Source organism: Mercenaria mercenaria, chromosome 12, assembly GCF_021730395.1.
Source record: "Mercenaria mercenaria strain notata chromosome 12, MADL_Memer_1, whole genome shotgun sequence".
Taxonomy (NCBI): Eukaryota; Metazoa; Mollusca; class Bivalvia; order Venerida; family Veneridae; genus Mercenaria; species Mercenaria mercenaria.
The window spans coordinates 21,316,911-21,338,365 of NC_069372.1; the positions used below are offsets into that span (position 1 = coordinate 21,316,911).

At 36.7% G+C, this 21,455-nt stretch overlaps 1 protein-coding gene across 1 annotated transcript; it reads left to right on the forward strand.

Annotated features, from left to right (window-relative positions):
* Positions 1 to 5,919: 5,919 nt before the first annotated feature.
* LOC123534875 (uncharacterized) lies at positions 5,920 to 12,196 on the forward strand. The gene is made up of 2 exons (XM_053519388.1): positions 5,920 to 5,979; positions 7,206 to 12,196. The coding sequence occupies exon 2, from the start codon at positions 7,241 to 7,243 to the stop codon at positions 8,723 to 8,725; it is 1,485 nt and encodes a 494-aa protein (XP_053375363.1). The 5' UTR covers positions 5,920 to 5,979; positions 7,206 to 7,240; the 3' UTR covers positions 8,726 to 12,196.
* Positions 12,197 to 21,455: the final 9,259 nt, after the last annotated feature.

Consider the following 21,455-nt stretch of genomic DNA (forward strand, 5'->3'; position numbering starts at 1 on the left):
TTACATGTTTTTAATCACAATCTCAACATCTATTATATCAAAGCTGCTTTTTAACTCGGAATCGCTACCCAAAGCTTATTTCTCATGGACGAATCAATGGACGTTCAGCGACAATAAATCATAAATTTTATATGAACTTGTTTATGATAATATCTCGGTCATACACCACAATAAAGAGAGAAAACACGAACACCATGAGGACACGGGGTTAAACACCGGTCAGCATAATATTTACTTTCTTTCACATAATATCTGTTCAAGGTTGTATGGAGGTTTTTATATAACATAGGTAATATTAATTTTTCATTATTTCCCGTAAAACTATTTCGTGCATTTGAAAATCGAGGCCTTCGTTAATCGAGTATGAAATATTTAATGGTACGAAACGATTCAGACGGATCGTGGGCTATACCCTGCCATGGGCTCCGTCCATGCTTAAAATAGTGCATGGATAGGCACTTTAAACTCTTTTTTTGAAACCCAACAAAAGCCAGTGACATCATTTTATTAAGCATTAAACTGACCGTGTGGTAACCTCCAGCTGTATAAACCACAGACAGATTTAATACCTTAGTATAAAAAGTAACAAAGGTGCAGTTACTGCGTTTAGGGAAGACGGTGTGATTTTTTTCATGTTTTCCTTTATTTGTTTTTCTACTACATTGTACTCTATAATATTCTCTTCTTATTTAATTCGTGTTTCATTACTGTCATGTTATTATTATTTATTATTGTTATTATTATTATTGTTGTTGTTGTTGTTGTTGTTGTTATTATTATTGTTTTGTTATATTTTATTTTTAATGCCAGTAGTTCGCTACACTAATACGTGGTTGTTGTTTTTTTAATTCATAAAAGCCATTCGTCTCTGGCTACCGACAAGATAATCTTTTTTTTTAGAAAAAAAAATTCTGTTATATATTCTGACTTCATCACAAATGCATCAGTCTTTTCTCTGAAAATTTGAATAGCCTCAGGAGTTGTCTCCTGTGGACAAAACACAGGGCCGTGGCTGGCAAACTGAATTAAACTACTATTCAAACGATGGCGCGGTGTGTTGTCTGTATTTAAAATATGTGTGTGAATTAAGCGTCGCATTGTCCTGTTATATCATTTCAATTCTGAAACTATTTTTATTTAAAATAAGAAGTAACATTTAATATCATCCTTGATTGGTGCCTATTTGGTGCCAAAGATTATGTCGATGTGACGTCAATATTGCCATATGTTAAGGCCTGAAAAAAATCTTTGTTTCCGGTAATATGCTTAAAAAATTAGGGTAGGTAGGTCGGATTTTTTTTGTGAATGTTTTTTTTTATTAACAGTAACAGTTAAGATTATCCAATATTGAAAGCCTTCGAGTGGTTTGTCGCCTGATACATACGCTAGGCAAAGCAATGTTATTCTTGACAGTTCCTGTTTTCCTGGTTCTTTGCTTCTAGTCTAGGAGTCAACGGTCCCGGGTAAATTTGAAACCGGCTTCGAGGTTTCGAAACCTATCAATAGAACTTTGTGTTTTGAATTTCCCTAACCGACGCCTTGTCTAGCTATTTCATATGTAGAATGGAAAAAGTAACGAGCTAGTCGAAACCATCGTGTCTGTACCGCGTATTCTAAGAAACTGTGCGGACATGCCGTAGTAAGCTTGTCATGCGGGCAGTCCACTGTGGGCTTGCGTTACGGACACGCCATAGTGATCTTGCCTTGCGGGCAGCCCATTGCGGACACGCCATAGTGAGCTTGCCTTGCGGGCAGTCCACTATGGGCTTGCCTTGTGGACACGCCATAGTAAGCTTGCCTTGCGGACAGTCCACTGTGGGTTTGCCTTGCGGACACGCCATAGTGAGCTTGCCTTGTTGGCAGTCCACTGTGGGTTTAGCTTACGGACACGCCATATATAGTGAGTTTGCCTTGCGAGCAGTCCACTATGGGCTTGGCTTACGGACACGCCAAAGTGAGCTTGCCTTGCGGGCAGTCCACTGTTGGCTTGCCTTTAGGACACGCCAAAGTGAGCTTGCCTTGCGGACACAATACTGTGAACTCGTCTCGCGGACTCGCCATTGTGAGTTTGCCGTGCAGACTCGATTTTGTGAGCTTGCCCATAAGGATTCACAATGTGAATGTCACATTTGATTTTACACATAAATACATAAATCTTACTTTCATATGCCAGGTTGTTTATATATAGTGTATTTTGGGTTTTTTATTGCTGAATATATCTCACAGAGAAGTGGGACAATTTCTGTATTTTCACAAGCACGTCGCGGGAGTGATCACTTCGAAAAATGCCGTTTTCAAGGGCAGATAACTTTTTTCAGTACTGGTAACCTAAGACTTTTATTGCATATCTTTGTTTCTTAGATGATTGTCCTTCAATATCCAAAGTTTGAAGAAATTCTATTTTTGGGAAAATTTCCCCCATCTCATATACAGAGACTCTAGCGTACGCCTTTTAAATTAATTTAGTGGGTACATTCTATTTATAAAATACCTTTCTCAAATGAACTTTGGATCTGCTTCCAAAAAGGTGTGGTAAGTTAATAACTATAATCGGCAAGAACAGTAAACTTTTCAACTGTACCATGTGTTAAAGACAAAAGAGGGTAAGATAGTCACCGCTGGATGTTGCCTTTTACCTCACTTCATGTAATCTTACTTAAAACTGATTAGTGAAATATGAAATAACCAGGCTTCGGACAATGACCGTTCAGTATCACACTGGGTTAAACTTCCGACCTTTAGGATCCCAAAATAGAGAGAAACGAAGTAAACCTATTCTGCAGGCTGACGATAGATTTTCAGTTTAAATGGGAATCACCGGTAGCTGCTATACACACAATTTGTAGGTCCGGGTTATCTATAGCGAACGATAAAATTCCAACAGGTATCTGATTATGTTTGTCTCAAGTTATGACTTATGTTCACAGCAAGTCTTTCATATATTTCACAAATAATGTGTATTACTTATTAAGTTAAAATGTAAAGATTATATAAATCATTTTCAATCAACAATTATAGCAAAGAACAGTGCTGTTATTCATAAACTTAAATCATAGCACATAATTGTAAAATCTGTATAAAAAATTGCATTATTACTTTTTAAACAGTAATCGTGAATAAAATTAGAGGACTTGATTATAAACAATAATAATGAGTCATATTTATCAAATATTTGTATACTCGTCGCTTGACGGTTTCTTGTTTTAAAGTGCCACACAGTGTTATAAATATTAATTGGCTATATAAATGTTATCTGTGATTCGCACCAAGTCGAAACTGTTGTTTCATGCAGTATTTCAAGTATTGTAATAATTATATCGTACCGCTAGCTAGCACACAATGTACGCATGCAGTAGTGATCAAGGTTGACTTGTGGAATACTAATTTTACTCTGAATGTTATGCAAAATGTTTTGAAGAAAGTAGAAACTCGGACACGGAAGTACCTTCAATTTCAATAGCATATCTAAATCATAAAAGTACTAAGATAGTGAAGTCAAAAGCAGGATTATCTCCCTTTTTAAGAGGGCTTTAGGTGACAGCCTCGCTGAAATGCTAGTAGTTTTTAGATGCTCTACTTTAAAGAAATGTACTATGTTTAACGTGATTAATCCGACTTTGGTCAGCAAAAAGATTTGTTAGAAACTTTAACAACTGAACATTTACACTTATTTGTGTTCACTGTGTTCTTATTTTCAGTGGAATTATTTTTAAAATTCGATTTCCCTATCCTGGTTGCGCAGCAAGATAGCGTTATTTTAGCATAGCATAAATTTAATAAACATTTTTTTGCATTTATATAAGGAATGATATGAAAATAAGAACTGATGTATTAAATTTTGTCAAACATAAATATTTGCGAAATTCATTAGAAATGCAAGTAGGTAAAATTATTATTACCATCGCTTGCTTATCTTAATTGCGCAACCAAGATAGAATGAAAATAGTTTTCTGGAGCTACACGCTGTTTTAAAACTTGCCTTTTCTTTCAGATATTTGAAGTATCGCAATATCTATCAAGTGCAAATGTAAAACTAGAAGTAATAGTAAAATATATATATATATATATATATATATATATATATATATATATATATATATATATATATATATATATATATATATAGTCCACTTTTCTATTAAACGGAGGTAATTACAAGTTTTCATGAAAACAACGAATTATTAATTTTTAATAATGATCTAACTCAGTTTATTTTATGGGTCTTTTTTTAATCCATCTCAAAAGGAATATATGAACATCAAATGCTGCTTAAATTTGACAGACCGCCTTTAATGAAATCAATTGACTGCAACATATGAGCGCTCTATGGTATATTTTATAGTCAGAAGTTTTAGCGAGTATATGAATCGATAAGGTTTTGTGATAGTGTCCGTTGTTGAACTTGGGTTGATCCTATACAGCGCTATCGATTTGTTCACAGAAAGTTCACTAGTCTTCTTGTATATATGAACTGACCGCTCGCTAGTGTTTTATTTATAAAGAGGTGAACATACATATTGGAGGTTGTTATGTAGATTTTAATGAAAACTATTTTTATTGCCGAATGTTATTTGACGGATATTTTTGCATCACAACACATCTGTGATAGCTTCAAACACTTAAGGTATGACTTTATTAAAATGTTTGTGATTTTAGCGCATTTGTCGTTATGAGAAAAATGTTTGGTTCACGTCACAGACTTGTATTACGAAGCGGATTTTTAAATAGTATTTATACTACATAATCATATTGTTTTAAATTACGCCAAAATAATTTTTTCGTATGAAGTCCTCAAATATTTTTGATCATTTAACATAACTTTTTTCTGGAATATAACTTATTAACCTTTTAGATAAATCTTATTAGTCAGGAAATCAAATGAAAGATCTTACAGTTTTAAGAAATGTCGCACTAGTCTGCTAGGTGTGTCCAAAACAAGTTATTGTTGTCTAATTTGGGGCTGCCACAGTACTAAAAGTTTCACGCAAAGAGATAGGTGGTATAGGGGGCGCAGTTACACAAGTAACACTGTATTCTATGTATCGAGAAATAACAAAATTTATTACACATTTTTCAGTTAGTGATCGAAATATTAGAATGAAATATTATCTGGTATTTTCACAGTGAAAAATCAAATGTATTTTTCACTGGTAAGAAATTATAAAATGGGTATAATAGTCAAAACAGGAAATAAAAAGACAATTTTTGTTTTATATTTAAGATCAAAATATCTTTCACTCATGAACACCATATCTTACATTTTCACTCGTGGCTATTCCACTCATGAAAGTATTGCATCTGGTGTTCACTCGTGAAAGATATTTCAATCCTACACTGAAACAAACAAAATTTCCTCTCTATCAACAACAACATAGCAATTATTTTTCACGTAGTGTGTGTGTGTGTGTGCGTGCGTGCGTGCGTGTGTGTGTTTAACGTCTTTTTCAACAATTTTTCAGTCATATAAAGGACGGTGTCTACTTGTATTTTCTGGTGTTGGGTTATCGCACAAACTGTTTAAAAAGTAAAGGTTTAACAAAAAAATTTATTTAACAAACATGACAAAGAAAATGTTATATGAAGCGCTAAGGTCAAATTTTGGCCACTTTTTTGTGCTCATGTTCCCATTTGTTTACGAACATTTAAAAAAAAGAAATAGTATTAACGATGAGTATATATACAGTGTGTTAACATAAAGTCAAACGTAATTGTTTAGAATAAACGGTATTGTGTGTTAGATTAAATCCTGAAAGTAAAGTCATCAGTGAACACTGTATAAATATGTAATGTCGCTAAAAATCTGGAATCTTTTTAACAAAAATAAGATGTAATAATTACAGCTCCATGAGAAGTGAAACCTGAGCATAATCCATCTTTAAAGTTCATTGTTCATTATCGGTTTTTCTTCATGTTTTTCAGGAGAGTGAAATCAAAAATACACGCATTGAAATTCTAGAGAGAGGAAGCTTCACGCTGGAGGTAAATTAATACTTTTTTAACAGCAAATAAAAATAGCGCTTCCATTATCTTCCGTAACAGCAAGTTTCTCACATCGATGCGAAGTGCATGGAGCAAATGTATAATGTTTATTAGATTTAACGATGTTCTTCACCGGAGAGTGCAATGACTATAGGTAATATGCCGTGTTTCGGGATCGAACACTTTGTAAGATACTCGGCGTAGCTGAAAAATTTAGTTTATTCTTACATTTTGTTCATTGTAATTAATGTTTTTGGTTGCGTTGCTTTCAGTGATTCTTGGCTTACTTCTTATCTTATTCATTTTTTTTTTACTTTTTTAGTTCACTTGAAGTGCCTAAGCTGATTTGTGCTCAAAATGAGCTTTTGTGATCACCCAGTGCCCGTTGTCCGGGTGGCGTGCGGCGTCCGTCGTCAACAATTTGACAGGTCACAATTGTAGCCCAATCTTGATAAAACTTGGTCAGAATATTTTTACCTCAATAAAATCTCGGACGAGTTCGTTACTGTGTCACCTGGGATCAAAAATTAGACCACTAGGTCAATTAATAGAAAAACATTGTTAACACGTTGGAGACCATATTTCTGACTCATGTTTATGAAACTTTGTCAGAATGTTTGTCTCTATGAAATCTAGGTCAAGTTTGAAACTTGATTACTTAACAGTTCAAGTTTCAAACTGGATTACCTAAGGTCTAAAACTAGGTCACTATGTCAAGTTATAGAAAAAAACTTGTTAAAACTCTACAGGCCACATTTTATGCTTGATTTTCTTAAAACTTCCTGATACTGTTTGTGTTTTTAAAATCGAGGTCAAATTTAAAATTTGGTTACCCAAGGCTTTAAATTAGGTAAAAAAAACATGTCACAGGTCAAATCATTGAAAAACTCTTCATTTGTAAAAAAATGGTTAAATAGTTTGTCTATGAAATCTGGTCCAAATTAGATACTAGGTCATCTTGGGGTGAGAACTAGGTCAGTTGAGCGATATAGGGCCTTCAGGGCTATCTTGTTATGCATGAAGAAAAGGGAATTGTGTTTTTTGTGAATCGGCGCCTCTTTTACAAGAATAAAAATACATTTGTTTACACATATCTTGCAGAGGTTAGTCTAAACATGAAACGGCATTAAAGTATTCGAGTGCTATGAAGTGAAATATCTCCAGATAGATCTACGATACATATATCTTAATATTTTGTTGAACACATTTTCCGTTTGTATTTGCAGGAAGTAGTCTATTCAAAGGAAGTCAATCGTGAGAAATGTCCAGTAATCGTCTTCTTCATATGTTTACGAATTCGTCTGCAGAATCTCCTCTCGATTTGACAGTAAAACGCGCAGATATGGATCCCAGTGGCCCAACAGATTACCTCCAGAAGTCATTTACTACAACCATAGCCACGCTGAACAACCCAATGACGGATTATTCATCATACCAACAAAGTAGTTCCGGTGGTTATTATGAAACTGATGAACAATATTCACCAATGTATAGCGACAGTGTTACCTCACCCATGTACACCACACCAGAAGATTCTCCTTCTTCATCCCAGAATCTCAATATTCCGACGCCGCCGTCACTTTCAGCGCCATCGTCACCAGTATACGACGGCAATCAAAAACAGTATGATCAGAGTTCTACAACAAGTTCTATATTACCAAAAAAGCGAAAGAATCTGTGGCGTCCATACGACAGGGCAGCCCTAGGTGTCCCTGTTTCCGGTGAAAGAGAAGGGGACAGCGGGTCTGATTCTGGGTCAAACTCGTCTTCAGACCAAGAATTTAAAACCCCACACACTCCTATGGACCCCATGAAAAGGCGTAAACGCAACATGTTACAGTATGCCGAGGAACATTTGAATGATCATCAAAATAAATTCAGCGTTACACAATCAAATACCTCATCTAGTCAGATAAAATCAACATCCGCGGCGGAATATAATGACGTCATTGTGCCATTACCAAATAATAGTATTGACACGTTTGTGTCCTCCCGTAACGTCAATGAAAATCCTGATGTTCGGGAACAAGTGATCTCAGGGATGAAAAAACGCGACATTTTTGGATGGTCCCTTAAACTGTCGAAACCACCAGAAGATGTTAATACTGCCGTTCCCGGCAAACCCACTGTTTGTCAGGATGGTGATAAAACGTATTTTGAGTTGCAAACAGTCAAGAAAAATAGTCCTGAAGGATGTGTACAAAACACAAACAGTGATATCCCGGTGAAACATGGAATCTCAAAAGTATCCCCTTCAAAGCACCAGCAATCAAAAAACGCGGGTAACGGCGGCAGAAGGAATAGCGCGATTAAGAAGCAAACGAAAGAAGTGGGAAAAGAAAATAATAAAAATGCTTCATGCAATCGCGTATATATACAAACGAAAGACAACGTTATTGAAAGCTTTGATGAAACACAAAATATACCTCCCAAAGAGGAAACTAAAGAGAAACTGTCTCTCATTGATCTCATTGAGGAAATCGAAGCCGACGCTTTAAAACAAGATAAAGACGAAGTTGAGAAAACCCATAGAAGGAACATGGGTATAGTGAAACTGCTTGAACAGTGCAATCATGTCAAATTACAGGCGCTGGACTACCTCATGTCCAATGTAATTATACAAGAAAAGGGGCCATCGTTCAAGAACCAGAATGAGACGGTTCAGAAAATGTTGAAGGGAGATAAGATAGGTTCAGTGAATATGCTTGATGTAGTCGAGCTACAAGTTGAAATGGGGCTAAACTGACCTGTTTATAAGCCTGATATTGTAGGATTTTAAATGGAGATTGACTTATGTATGATCTCCAATGGAAAAGAAGTTGTTTTAAAAAAAAAGTAATAATTAAGTATGTGTTGTGACATGCTATTCTGACAGAAGAGGAGCTTTTTTAGAATTTGCGAAGGTGGGATGAATTTACAGTGAATACTTTATGTTTGCATCTGGGGAAACTTGAAAGAATAAATATTTGATGTCGTGGCTGTGTCAAAGATGGAAGTGTTAAGGCGTGAATCAATCTTACTGACGAAGGTTTTATAATTAGATATGTTTTTATTTGTGAAATAGCTTCTTATCATGACCTTTATACTACTTTGGTAGATGAAGTCGAGCTATCGTTATAATCAAAGTGACAAGATGTCACTGTGGTATCACATGGCATTACTTTGAAAAGTGAAAGTGAGTATCTTGACTTCGGACGATTATCCCATTTAGGGAGGGAGATATTTATGAACTGCGCAGTGGGTATCGGGACAGTATCAAGATTTCTAAGTCAAGAGGTTTTGGTGACATTGTTTGTCAAGTGGAAATAATTTATTTTATTTATGTAATATTTTCGTTACTAATGTACTTAAGGTTACTAGATTAAATCGTGCTTTTAAAACACTTTGACATGTAATATTTGGGCTTGGTCCAAAGTTGTTAAATAAAACGGTTTTAGATTTTAATTAGAAAATTTCATTTACTCTTAAATTCGCCAGAAACCGGTTCCTGTCGAGTTATTGGGAGTTTCAAAATTTTCCACTGGAATTTATTAACGATTTTAATAACTAAGTGCAAGACTAGACATGCTAGATGCACAATTTCTCCAATCTTTGCTTTTCCCATTGGCTTTTCTGGTAAGATTTCGTTGGGTACGAAGAAACCCGTGTGAAAGAAATTGTTTGGTCCGCCTAATCACAGGTAAAAACAAATATTCATTGGTAATCATTTCCCCCTCTAACTGAACTTCCGTGTTTTATGACAAATAGTTAACTGGAATATGAGAGAGGGGTGGATGGGCGGAAATGAAGGGTCAGCCAAAAAGTAAAAGAGACAGTAGTTTTGATGTATTCGACTGAGTGGATTTTCAGCTGTTCACGGCGTAACAATTTACATTTTAATAGAGATTGCAATAATTGTTATGTTTGAGAATTTTATTAAATTTGATGTAAATATGTTGTTATGATATAAATTGTGATGTAATGTAGTTCGATTATGGGGTTGAAAGATTAGTGATTCGTGTTGTAGATGTGTATGAATGTAATTCTGATAGGTATCCGACCAGAACCGGTTAATTGAGGAACTATTTTTTTTACCCAGTAACAATTAGGTTATTGAACAGTAATCTGGTAAGATGCTCTGACTCAGACCATAGTTTACTCCTTAATAACAGTTACCAAAGTTATAAATTATATGTTGGCATTACAAAATCTTATTACTCTGCTACTGTTTGATAACACCAACATCCTGCCCCCAGCTCAGTTAGAAGAGCAAAGATGTACGGGTCGCGGAGTCGTGAGTTCGATTCCTGGCCGAGGTGTTATGTTCCCTGTGACAATTTGATAAAAGAAGTCTGAAATCATTTGTCCTCCACCGCTGATCCATGTGGAGAAATTGGCAGTTACTTGTGGAGAACAGGTGAATACTGGTACAGAATCTAGGAACACTGGTTAGGTGAACTGTCCACATTTACATAACTGAAATACTGTTTAAAAACGGCGGTAAACCCAAAACAAACAAACAAACACTAGATTACTTATCCTTACAAGTCATATAAGATGTTACAAAGAGTCATTCCAGGGAGCTCTTTGATACTAATATTAATTGTTTATACGAAGGGGAAAATGTAAGGTTTGAATGGAAACATATTGTTGTGTATAACATTTTATTAAGCATTATACTCCCACAGTCTGCTGTGAAAGAAAGAGAGCGGAGAGTTACACTCATTATACGATCATACACTGATTACCGGTGCGATGGCAGTCTTTCAACTTAAATATGAAGAGAAGTGGAACTGATGGCCACTCTCCACCGGCCTGTATTCACCAGCGTTTTAAATCTGAAATTGAGACTTGGACAATATCTCCAAATGAGATTGCCATGAATTTTGATTATGATTTGAAATGCAACAACGTGTTTGGTATTTGTAAATGTATCAGAGTGTACATTTGTAACCAAACTGAAGTAGATTTGAAATGAAAGTCTCACAACTAGACTCGGAACGCGAATGAATACGGGCCCAGTTCAAACATGTCGAAACGTCCTTAAGAGTGCAGGTATTTAGGTGATCTCAAAGTTAGAAAAGGTTACTGACCATTGTTTAAAACTAAGTCCGCGCGACAATGCAATGTCATGACCATTGAGAATAAAGGTCCAAATGTTGTTTTGTAAGTATTGCAAATTCTTGTGGAAAATTGCGTATATTACCTGCTAAACACATATCTTCAGACAGGCGCAATTTTTTTTCAGGTTAGTGCAATACTTTCGCTTGTAACCTTGCTATCTCTTCTTGTACATAATTATAAAATGGTCTTTTCGCGTATTTTTTTCTAGTCTGTTAAAGAAAAATCATCAGCGGTGCTATGTAATTGCTTACAGCATATAAGATAATTAATATCTGATTCGTCTATAGTTTTCTTAAATAACAAAGCCTGTTTTAACATACTGCGTAACGTTGCTTAAGTGGTTAACTTTAAATGAATTGTTACTAGCGCAGTCGTACGCTGTCTGTTTAGCTCACGATAATAAGCAGTAATGACATTCGGTAATTTTCGTTCGTTTCCATAGTCTCCTAATGCTGTTTCGGCATTCTCCGCTTATAATGTAATTCATACGTGCAACCAGCCGGAGAATGCCGAACTCGCAATACGGAGAAAAACGAAATAGTACGGAGATTGTCGATGTTATTACGGGCCCACTACCTTAAATATATACATATATCATGAATTATGGAAATACAGCTGAAACTCTGTATCTCGAATTCCAATGGATTGAGCGTTAATTAAAACTTTTACTTCCATATAACCGAATTCGACTTAAAACGATATTTTGTGAACGTGTTTTCCGGACGGTTCGTGATAGCCGGAATTATGTCGATTTTAACTGTATACTAATGGATATAAAGACGCGCGATGGTCCATTCGTGGTTTTAAGTAGGTAGCTCAATTACTCGACGTCTATATAATTAGATCTAGTTTTAGACTCAAATTACACATGCTGGATAGACAAAAAGTTAAAGTTCGAATATAGTAGAGGTTTGACAGTAATAATGCGAGTTCTCGAGATTCCCATATATTATTCCTGTTAACTTCTTTAGTTTCTATTTGTTTTCAAGCAGAAAATATTAAGTATTACATTATGTGTGTATTATTTGTTTCTATATGTATTAAATTAAAGAGAGGATACTTTTAGACTTAATATATGGAATTAAGATTTCATTGTTTGAATAAAGTATTGATACATTAATGATTGTTTTCTTTCTTTTCAAGGTTTGGTTAAATACCCTTAACTTGCATTCCCATGAACGAAGTTGTCTCCATACCGCACCGATTGTATTTTAGCTCACCTGAGCCAAAGGCTCATGGTGAGCTTTTGTGACCGCTCTATGTCCGTCGTGCGACGTGCGTCGTGCGTCATGTGTCCGTTAACATTTTCTAAAAAAATCTCCTTGAAAACCACTGGGCAGAATTACACCAAACTTCACAAGGATGGTCCTTGGGTGGCCCCCTTTCAAAATTGTTCAAAGAATTGAATTCCCTGCAGAACTCTGGTTGCCATGGCAACCAAAAGGAAAATCTTCTTGTCCAAAACTGCAAGACGTAGAGCCTTGATATTTGGTATGTGACATTATCAAATGGTCCTCTATGAAAATTGTTCAAATTGTGCCCCTGGGGTGAATAGAGGCCCCGCCACGTGGGTCCCAAGTTTTACATAGACTTGTATAGGAAAAAACTGTTAAAATCTTCTTGTCTGAAACCGCAAGACCTAGGCCTTTGATATTTTGTATGAAGCATTGCCTTGTGGTCCTCTACCAAGATTGTTAAAATTATGCCCCTGGGGTGAAAAGAGGCCCTGCCCCGGGGGTCCCAAGTTTTACATAGACATATAGGAAAAAATTTAAAAATCTTCTTGTCTGAAAGTTCAAGTCCTAGGCCTTTGATGTTTGGTATGTAGCATTGCCTAGTGGATCTCTTACAAGATTGTTCAAATTATGACCCTGGGGTGAAAAGAGGCCCGCCCTGCGGTTCATTTGTTATATGAGTTATATAGGAATAAATACTTAAAAAATTATCAGATCATATTTCCTAGACTGTTTGATTACAATTACCTGTTGACCCCAAGCAATTAGGAGTCACATGACTGTGACCTTGACCTACTGACCTACTTTCTTGTATTTTAAGATACAGCCATGAAATTTGGATGACATGTACAGTTTTGCACACCAGTCTTAAAACTGACTTTCAGTGACCATGAATGTGACCTACTGACCTACTTTATATTTTAGCGTCAGTTTACCATTTGAAACGTGTGGCTCATATTACTCAGGTGAGCGATTCAGTGTCATCACGACCCTCTTGTTTTCTAAATCAGCTGTAATATAGTTCATGTAGGTTGTACAGTCATCTCGCCCCTAACCAGCTAATACTAACATACCCAATACCTATTGTTGGTAGCTTTTATTAGCTCACCTGTGCTAAAGGCTCAGGGTGAGCTATTGTGATCGCTCACCGTCCGGCGTCCGTCTGTCCACACTTTCCTTTAAAGAACCTCTCCTCCTAAACCACCAGGCCAATTTTGATAAAACTTCACAGGGCTGTTGCTTGGATGGTCTTCTTAAAAATTGCTCAAAGAATTGAATTCCATACAGAACTCTGGTTGCCATGGCAACCGAAAGGAAAAACTTTACCAAGAGGGTCATGATGACCCTGGATCGCTCACCAGAGTAATATGAGCTACATGTTTCAAATGTCAATTTGATGATTTTTAGAAATTTTTTGGAAAATTTTCCGATGTACAATCAAGTAACCCCTGGGGCGGGGCCAATTTTACCCCGGGGGTCATGATTTGAACAAAGTTTGTAGAAGTCTAATAGGCAATGTTACATATCGAATATCTAAGATCTATGCCTTCTGGTTTATTTTAAGCAAATTTATGAAGATTTCCCTATGTACAATCAAGTAACCCCTGGGGCTGGGTCAATTTGACCGTGGGTGGGGGGTCAAGATTTGAACAAATTTTGTAGAGGTCCACTAGGCAATGCTACATGTCAAATATCTAAGCTCTAGGCCTTCTGGTTTATTTTTAGAAAATTTTGAAGATTTTTCTATGCACAATCAAGTAACCCCATGGGGCGGGGTCAATTTGACCCCGGGGTCATGATTTGAAGAAATTTTGTAGAAGTCTACTAGGCAATGCTACATGTCAAATATCTAAGATCTAGGCCTTTTGGTTTATTTTTAGAAAAGTTTTGAAGATTTTCCTATGTAAAATCAAGTGACCCCTGGGGCGGGGTCAATTTTGACCCTGGGGGTCATGATTTGAACAAATGTTGTAGAGGTCCACTAGGCAATGCTACAAGTGAAATATCTAAGCTCTATGCCTTCTGGTTTATTTTAAGAAAATTTTTGAAGATTTTCATATGTAAAATCAAGTGACCCCCAGGGCGGGGTCAATTTTGACCCCGGGGTCATGATTTGAATAATTTTAGTAGAAATCCACTAGGCAATGCTACATTTCAAATATCTAAGCTCTAGGGCTTCAGCTTTTTGAGAAGAAGATTTTATAAGATTTTCCTATGTAAAATCAAGTGACCTCTGGGGCGAGGTCAATTTTGATCCCGGGGGTCATGATTTGAATAAATTTTGTAGAGGTCCACTAGGCAATGCTACATGTGAAATATCTAAGCTCTAGACCTTCTGGTTTATTTTTAGAAATTTTTTGAAGATTTTCATATGTAAAATCAAGTTACCCCTGGGGCGGGGTCAATTTTGACCCCGGGGTCATGATTTTAACAATTTTAGTAGAGGTCCGCTAGGCAATGCTACATGTCAAATATCTAAGGTCTAGGGTTTCTGGTTTTCGAGAAGAAGATTTTTTAAGATTTTTCTATGTAAAATTAATTGACCCCTGAGGCGGGGTCAATTTTGACCCCGGGGTCATGATTTGAACAAAATTGGTAGAGGTCCACTAGGCAATGCTTCACACCAAATATCTAAGCTCTAGGGCTCCTGGTTTTTGAGAAGAAGATTTTTAAAAATTTTCCTTTCGGTTGCCATGGCAACCAGAGTTCTGCATAGAATTCAATTCTTTGAACAGTTTTTAAAGAAGACCATCCAAGGAACATTCCTGTGAAGTTTCATCAAAATTGGCCTGTTGATTTAGGAGGAGATGTTGTTTAAAGGAAAGTGTGGACGGACGGGCGATGGACGGACGGACGGACGAACGGACGACGGACGGACGGACGCCAGACGGTGAGCGATCACAATACCTCACCCTGAGCACTTTGTGCTCAGGTGAGCTAAAAATCTTCTTGTCCAAAACCACAGGTCATAGGGCTTTAATATTTGGCATGTAGCATCATCTAGTGGTTCTCTACCAAGATTGTTCAAATTATTACCCTGGGGTGAAAAGAGGCCCTGCCCCGGGGGTCCCAAGTTTTACATAGACTTGAATAGGAAAAAACTTTAAAATCTTCTTGTCTGAAACTGCAAGGCCTAGGCTTTTGATATTTGGTATGTTGCATTGCCTAGTGGTCCTCTACCAAGATTATTCAAATTATGACCCAGGGGGTCCCAAGTTTTACATAGACGTATATAGAAAAAAACTTAAAAAATCTTCTCGTCTGAAACCACAAGACATAGGCCTTTGATATTTGGTATGTAGCATTGCCTTGTGGTCCTCTACCAAGATTGTTCAAATTATTACCCTAGGATAAAAAGAGGCCCTGCCCTGGGGGTCCCAAGTTTTACATAGACTTATATAGGGGAAAAAATCTTCTTGTCTGAAAGTTCAAGGCTTAAGCCTTGGATATTTGGTATGTAGCATTACCTAGTGGTTCTCTATCAAGATTGTTCAAATTATGCCCCTGGGGTGAAAAGAGGCCCCGCCCCGTGGGTCACTTGTATGAGTTATATATGAAAAAATACTTTAAAAATTATCTGATCTACTGTTTTTAGCTCACCTGAGCCAAAGGCTCATGGTAGGCTTTTGTGACCGCTCAATATCCGTCGTGTGTCGTGCGTCGTCCGTCCGTCAACATTTTCTAAAAAAATCTTCTTCTTGAAAACCACAAGACAGAATTACATCAAACTTCACAGGAATGATCCTTGCGTGGTCCCCTTTCGAAATTATTCAAAGAATTGAATTCCATGCAGAACTTTGGTTGCAATGGCAACCGAAAGGAAAAACTTTAAAAATCTTCTTGTCCAAAACCGCAAGGTGTAGAGCCTTGATATTTGGCATGTGACATCATCTAATGGTCCTCTATGAAGATTATTCAAATTATGCCCCTGGGGTGAAAAGAGGCCCGCCCCGTGGGTCCAAAGTTTTACATAGACTTATATAGGAAAAAAAATTAAAAATCTTCTTGTCTAAAACCAAAAGACCTAGGCCTTTGATATTTGGTATGTAGCATTGCCTTGAGGTCCTCTACCAAAATTGTTCAAATTATAACCCTGAGGTGAAAAGAGGCCCTGCCCTGGGGGGTCTCAAATTTTACATAGACTGATATAGGAAAAAACTTTAAAAATCTTCTTGCCTGAAACTGAAAGGCCTATGCTTTTGATATTTGGTATGTTGCATTGCCTTGTGGTCCTCTACCAAAATTGTTCAAATTATGCCCCTGGGGTGAAAAGAGGCCCTGCCCTGGGGGTCCCAAATTTAACATAGACTTATATAGGGAAAAATCTTCTTGTTTGAAAGTTCAAGGCCTAGGCCATTGATATTTGGTATGATGCATTGCCTAGTGGATGTCTAACAAGATTGTTCAAATTATTCCCCTGGGGTGAAAAGAGGCCCCGCCCTGGGGTCACTTGTATGAGTCATATAGGAATAAATACTTAAAAAAATATCAGATCATATTTCCTAGACTGTTTGATTATAATTACCTGATAACCCCAAGTGATTAGGGGTCACCTGACTGTAACCTTGACCTACTGACCTACTTTCTTGTACAGCCTAGAAATATGGATGACATGTACAGTTTTGCACACCGATCTTAAAACTGACTTTCAGTGACCATGAATATGACCTACTGACCTACTTTCTAATATTTTAGCATCAGTTTGCCATTGTACATATTACTCAGGTGAGCGATTCAGGGCCATCATGACCCTCTTGTTTATACATGTAGCTAAGTCCGTCATCATGTATCAACATCATCGCCTGTGAAACTACTAGTCCGGCACTGGAGACAGCAACATTAACCACGATGTTTCTTCAGTCCCGTTCTTAGCCTATCATATATGATATGTCTCCGATCTGTTAGATCCATATACTGTAAAATCATTTAATTTTGTGGGCATGAAATTTCGTGGTTTTGGTCAAAACGACAATTTTGTGGGGATATGAATTCGTGGATTTCAACTTTTGAACATAAAATAAATGGGAATTTTACTTGATCGTTGGGATTATATTTCGTGGATTGACTCAACCACAAAATCCACGAAATTTAGTCCCCCACGAATATTAATGATTTCACAGTATAAGAGTGTCCAAAAGTATCACATTCTCGCATACCAGAGGTTTACTATGGTTCGTCTCGGATTTTTGACGAACCTCTGATGGATGAGAATGCATGTATTAATGAAAACTATTTTTGCACTTTAACGCAGCTTTACATTTAAAGAAAAAATATTACTAAAAAGCTGATGCGCATTGCCGAAAAACACTACGTTGGGTGGACACATTGTTTCTGTGGTTGATCACCTGATAGTTGTCGTTTATTTAGCATATTCAGAATTACTTGTGTGGGAATTCGGTTAAATACAACTAAAAGTTTGCAATACAGTATGACGTAAGTTATAAAAAATGGAAAGAAGGGCGCCGAACTGTCACCATGTACGCCCGTCACTGCAAATTACCAGTGACTTTTAAAATGCATTACTTATTTAGCAGACCAGTTGTTTGTTTTATTCAACGGTCATAACTCAGAAAAAAAAACACAAAGAATTTAGCCAAGAAAATATGCTAATAAACAAGTGGACACTATTAATTTTCGCAATTTAAGCAAATTCAGGGCCATAACTCAAGAGTGACTGGAATAATCTGGCATGTTATAGAAATATTCGAGATATCATGCCCATACACATTATGGCCATGTTTGGTGAAAATTGGATAACAACTGCTGAAGTCAGAGAGAGGACACTGTCAACTTCCGCATATCAATTTGAATAATTCAAGGCACATAACTCCAGAAGTACAGCTGGTTATCAAACATGCTTGAGATAATATGCCTAAAATATTGTGACCAAGTTTGGTGAGTATTAGATCTATATCAGAACTACTCAAGTAAGAGAGCTGAAAACTTTACTTTAATAAACGCCGCCCGCACGCTAGCGCAGATGATCACATAATACGAGACTGGTCCCCTGCGAACTTCGAACCATTATAGGACAGGGAACCAGATTACCCAGAAAAAAATGTCCACACATCATGACTTTATGGATATCAATGTGTATGAAGTTCCATTCAAGTTTTTTTTTTAAATTGCGGATGCCGATCGTTGCACAAGCACTCATGTACTCAGTACTACCGGTGTACACGTTTAGTCTAAGAGAGCATGAACTATGCTGATACCTTTTTTAAAATCGCTCTACAATGTCCGTTATTTGGATTACAATTAGAATAACAACATTTCTCTTAATGTTTATCGATTCTGCGTGACGGAAACGCTGTACGCAGAGCGTTTTCCTTTAATATCAGATAAATATATGAGAAGGTCCTTTCAATGTATTGATCAAAGTACTAGCAGGCGGTTTTGGCTGAGTCGGTTCGTGAGAGGTAATGAAATTTGTAACAGTTCATTACTACTCGGATAAATGAATTTCAAATTTCTATCTTATTTAAATGAGAATTAAAAAGGCCTGCGTGTAACAGAACTGTGTTTTACCTGAGTCAAAAAGCTCAAACTTTGGCAGTTGTACGTCTTAAGTTTTTAGATTTTGCATTTTTCACACTGCTGTCAATAACGGTCGTGGTGTCAATTAAGCACCTCCAAACAGGTTTGTTACTATTTTCCGCTTCTACTTCGAACAACTGAAAAAAGTCTGCTGCAGAAGTGCATGGCGTGTACATAATAATATATTTAAAGTATAGGGTCTAGCGCAAAGAAATATATATATACCACTTACGGGTTTTCAACTCTATAGTGAGCGCATTAAGTCCAATTTGGACCTCTTGTTTCATATCATAACGAACTTTTAGTAACATCATCCTAACGGAAATTCGATAATATGTCTATATAAACAAAACTTAAATAGAAAAGGGCCTATTTAGATATTTACAAAACCGGTACCCCACAAATTGAAATTTATTTTTTTTCCGGATCTTATAAATATTTTTAGAAAAATTATTTTAATGTTTGGTTACCAGGTCCTTTTTGTCTTTACATAGACCGACCTCAGTTCATATAGTCTGTAGGAAGCTGGACAAAAATGACTTCTTCCAATATAACAGATAAAATGAGATATTTTGTGCAAATAATAAAAAAAAACGGTACCCCTAAAGATGTAGATAAAGTCTTCAATTTTTGTTATGGTTATGTGTTATTTGTTTTAAAGTTTATAATGGTTTTCTATGTTATTATTGCCAGGCACGTGCTCCTGTTTCAGACAATCGATCAGAGAAGAAGCTTCAAGCTTATAATTATATCTATTAGAAAAATAGAAAAGTCTCCAAGTTCCATTACCTTCCATATAACAACAGGTTCTTTTATAGAATTTCTCGCATAGATGCAAAGTGCATGGAGCGAATGTATGATGAAAATATAATGCGTATTGAATTTAACGACGCTTTTCAACGCACTGGCTAATTGCCGCTCGCCTTGGAGAACAATTGCCGTGCTCCGGAATAAGCATCCTCAGTTATCATAAAAATAAAATAAACGGATAAATATCCAATGGAAAAGATCCCTCTCAGTCCGTGACCCGATTATGGATACACACAAAAATACAGAGACAAAGAAAAAGTAGACAAAAAATACAGGAATACAGTGGGGCACCTCCTTTGAATGGTCGGTGGCAAAAACAGCACTGGGAATTTCAAACCAGTTAGGTGTGCACAAATTCTTACTTTATCCTCACAATGTTCACAGTATAACCTAACCAGACTTCCTGGATTCTGTACCAGTACAAACCTGTTCTCTGCAAGTAACTGCCAACTTCCCCACATGAATTAGAGGTGAAGGACGAATGATTTTGCGATCCGTAGATCGGCGCTCTTCCTGCTGAGATAAGCGGGCGGGTTGATTATGTGAAAGAGAAACATGTTCGTGTAAATAAAAAACCTAATAAATCATATACGCACGTATTTGTTGACTTTGCAAGAATCAGAACTGCATGAAAAAGAATATTAAGTGTTCGAAAACATGTATCCCAAGCGGGCTTTAAACTACAAAAAATGGAGTCCCCCAACCTCTAGTTCCGTCAGACACAATCAAAGAGGAAAGTCTGGAGTTCAGCTACGGTTTAAAAATTTAGGTTTTTTTATGTATATTTTGCCCGAGCATTTCTGTTGTTTGAATTATTTTCAAGGGTGTCTTTCGTTTCCATTGCATATCCTCATAGCTATTTTTGAGAGCGGCTCTGCAAATATGACTCGGCGATCCATGTTATTTCTAGGTTTATACTTAAACTTTATGTTTATTTACAAGCTTATCATAGTCAACGGTATCAAAAGCTTTAGAGAAATCGATAACTACCACGTTACTCTGTTGTACTTGTTCTAGCTTATCGAATACCTTATGTGAGAAGTTTACTGGCCTGGAGTTGCAGCTGTGTTTTGACGTAAACTCATATTGGAAACGATAATTAACTAATTCTTATCAAATCTTGTCAAAATCTTTGAGAATATTGCATGAACCATTTGGTTTGATGAAGTGCAAGGGAGAGACATTGATCGTCAATTGTTATGTTTAGCTTTAGAACATTTCTTATATACACGCCATTTTCCAATCAATAAGGACAGCACCTATGTGAAGTGTTATTTAGTGACGATTCAACACAAGATTAGATCACATCAGCTTATTCCTTGAGGACTCGATCCCAGTTTAAATGCTATATCAAAAGCGCATAGATCCATGACCTACGAGGCCCTTATCAGACCACAGCTCCGGGGATATTGCTCTTAAGTCTGGTCCCCATTCACACAAAATCAAAAAGACGTTCATCGCGTTGGCGTAGGGTTATCTCCGAATTTGACCGCACATTTAGTCACGGTGACCGAAATGCTACAAAGCCTAAATGGCCTGGGTTTGATTTATAGCGCATAGAAGACTCTCTACTATCTCTTATGTATAAAGTTACAAATCATCTGGTAACAATACCTATTGAATGTTACATCTCATCCCACTAACTAGGAAATACCGCAACGATCATCTACTGTCCTTAATCTCTGCAACCACTCGTTCTTCCCAAGGTCTAGTCTTACCGTCCTCCGAACCGTTGAGTTAAGTTCATTGTTGCTGTTACATCCACGATTTTAATTTTAAACTCCTTGTTAT

Bases quoted from the DNA above. Each gene is read 5' to 3' on its own strand.
- LOC123534875 (XM_053519388.1), top strand. From the start codon at position 7,241: ATGTCCAGTAATCGTCTTCTTCATATGTTTACGAATTCGTCTGCAGAA.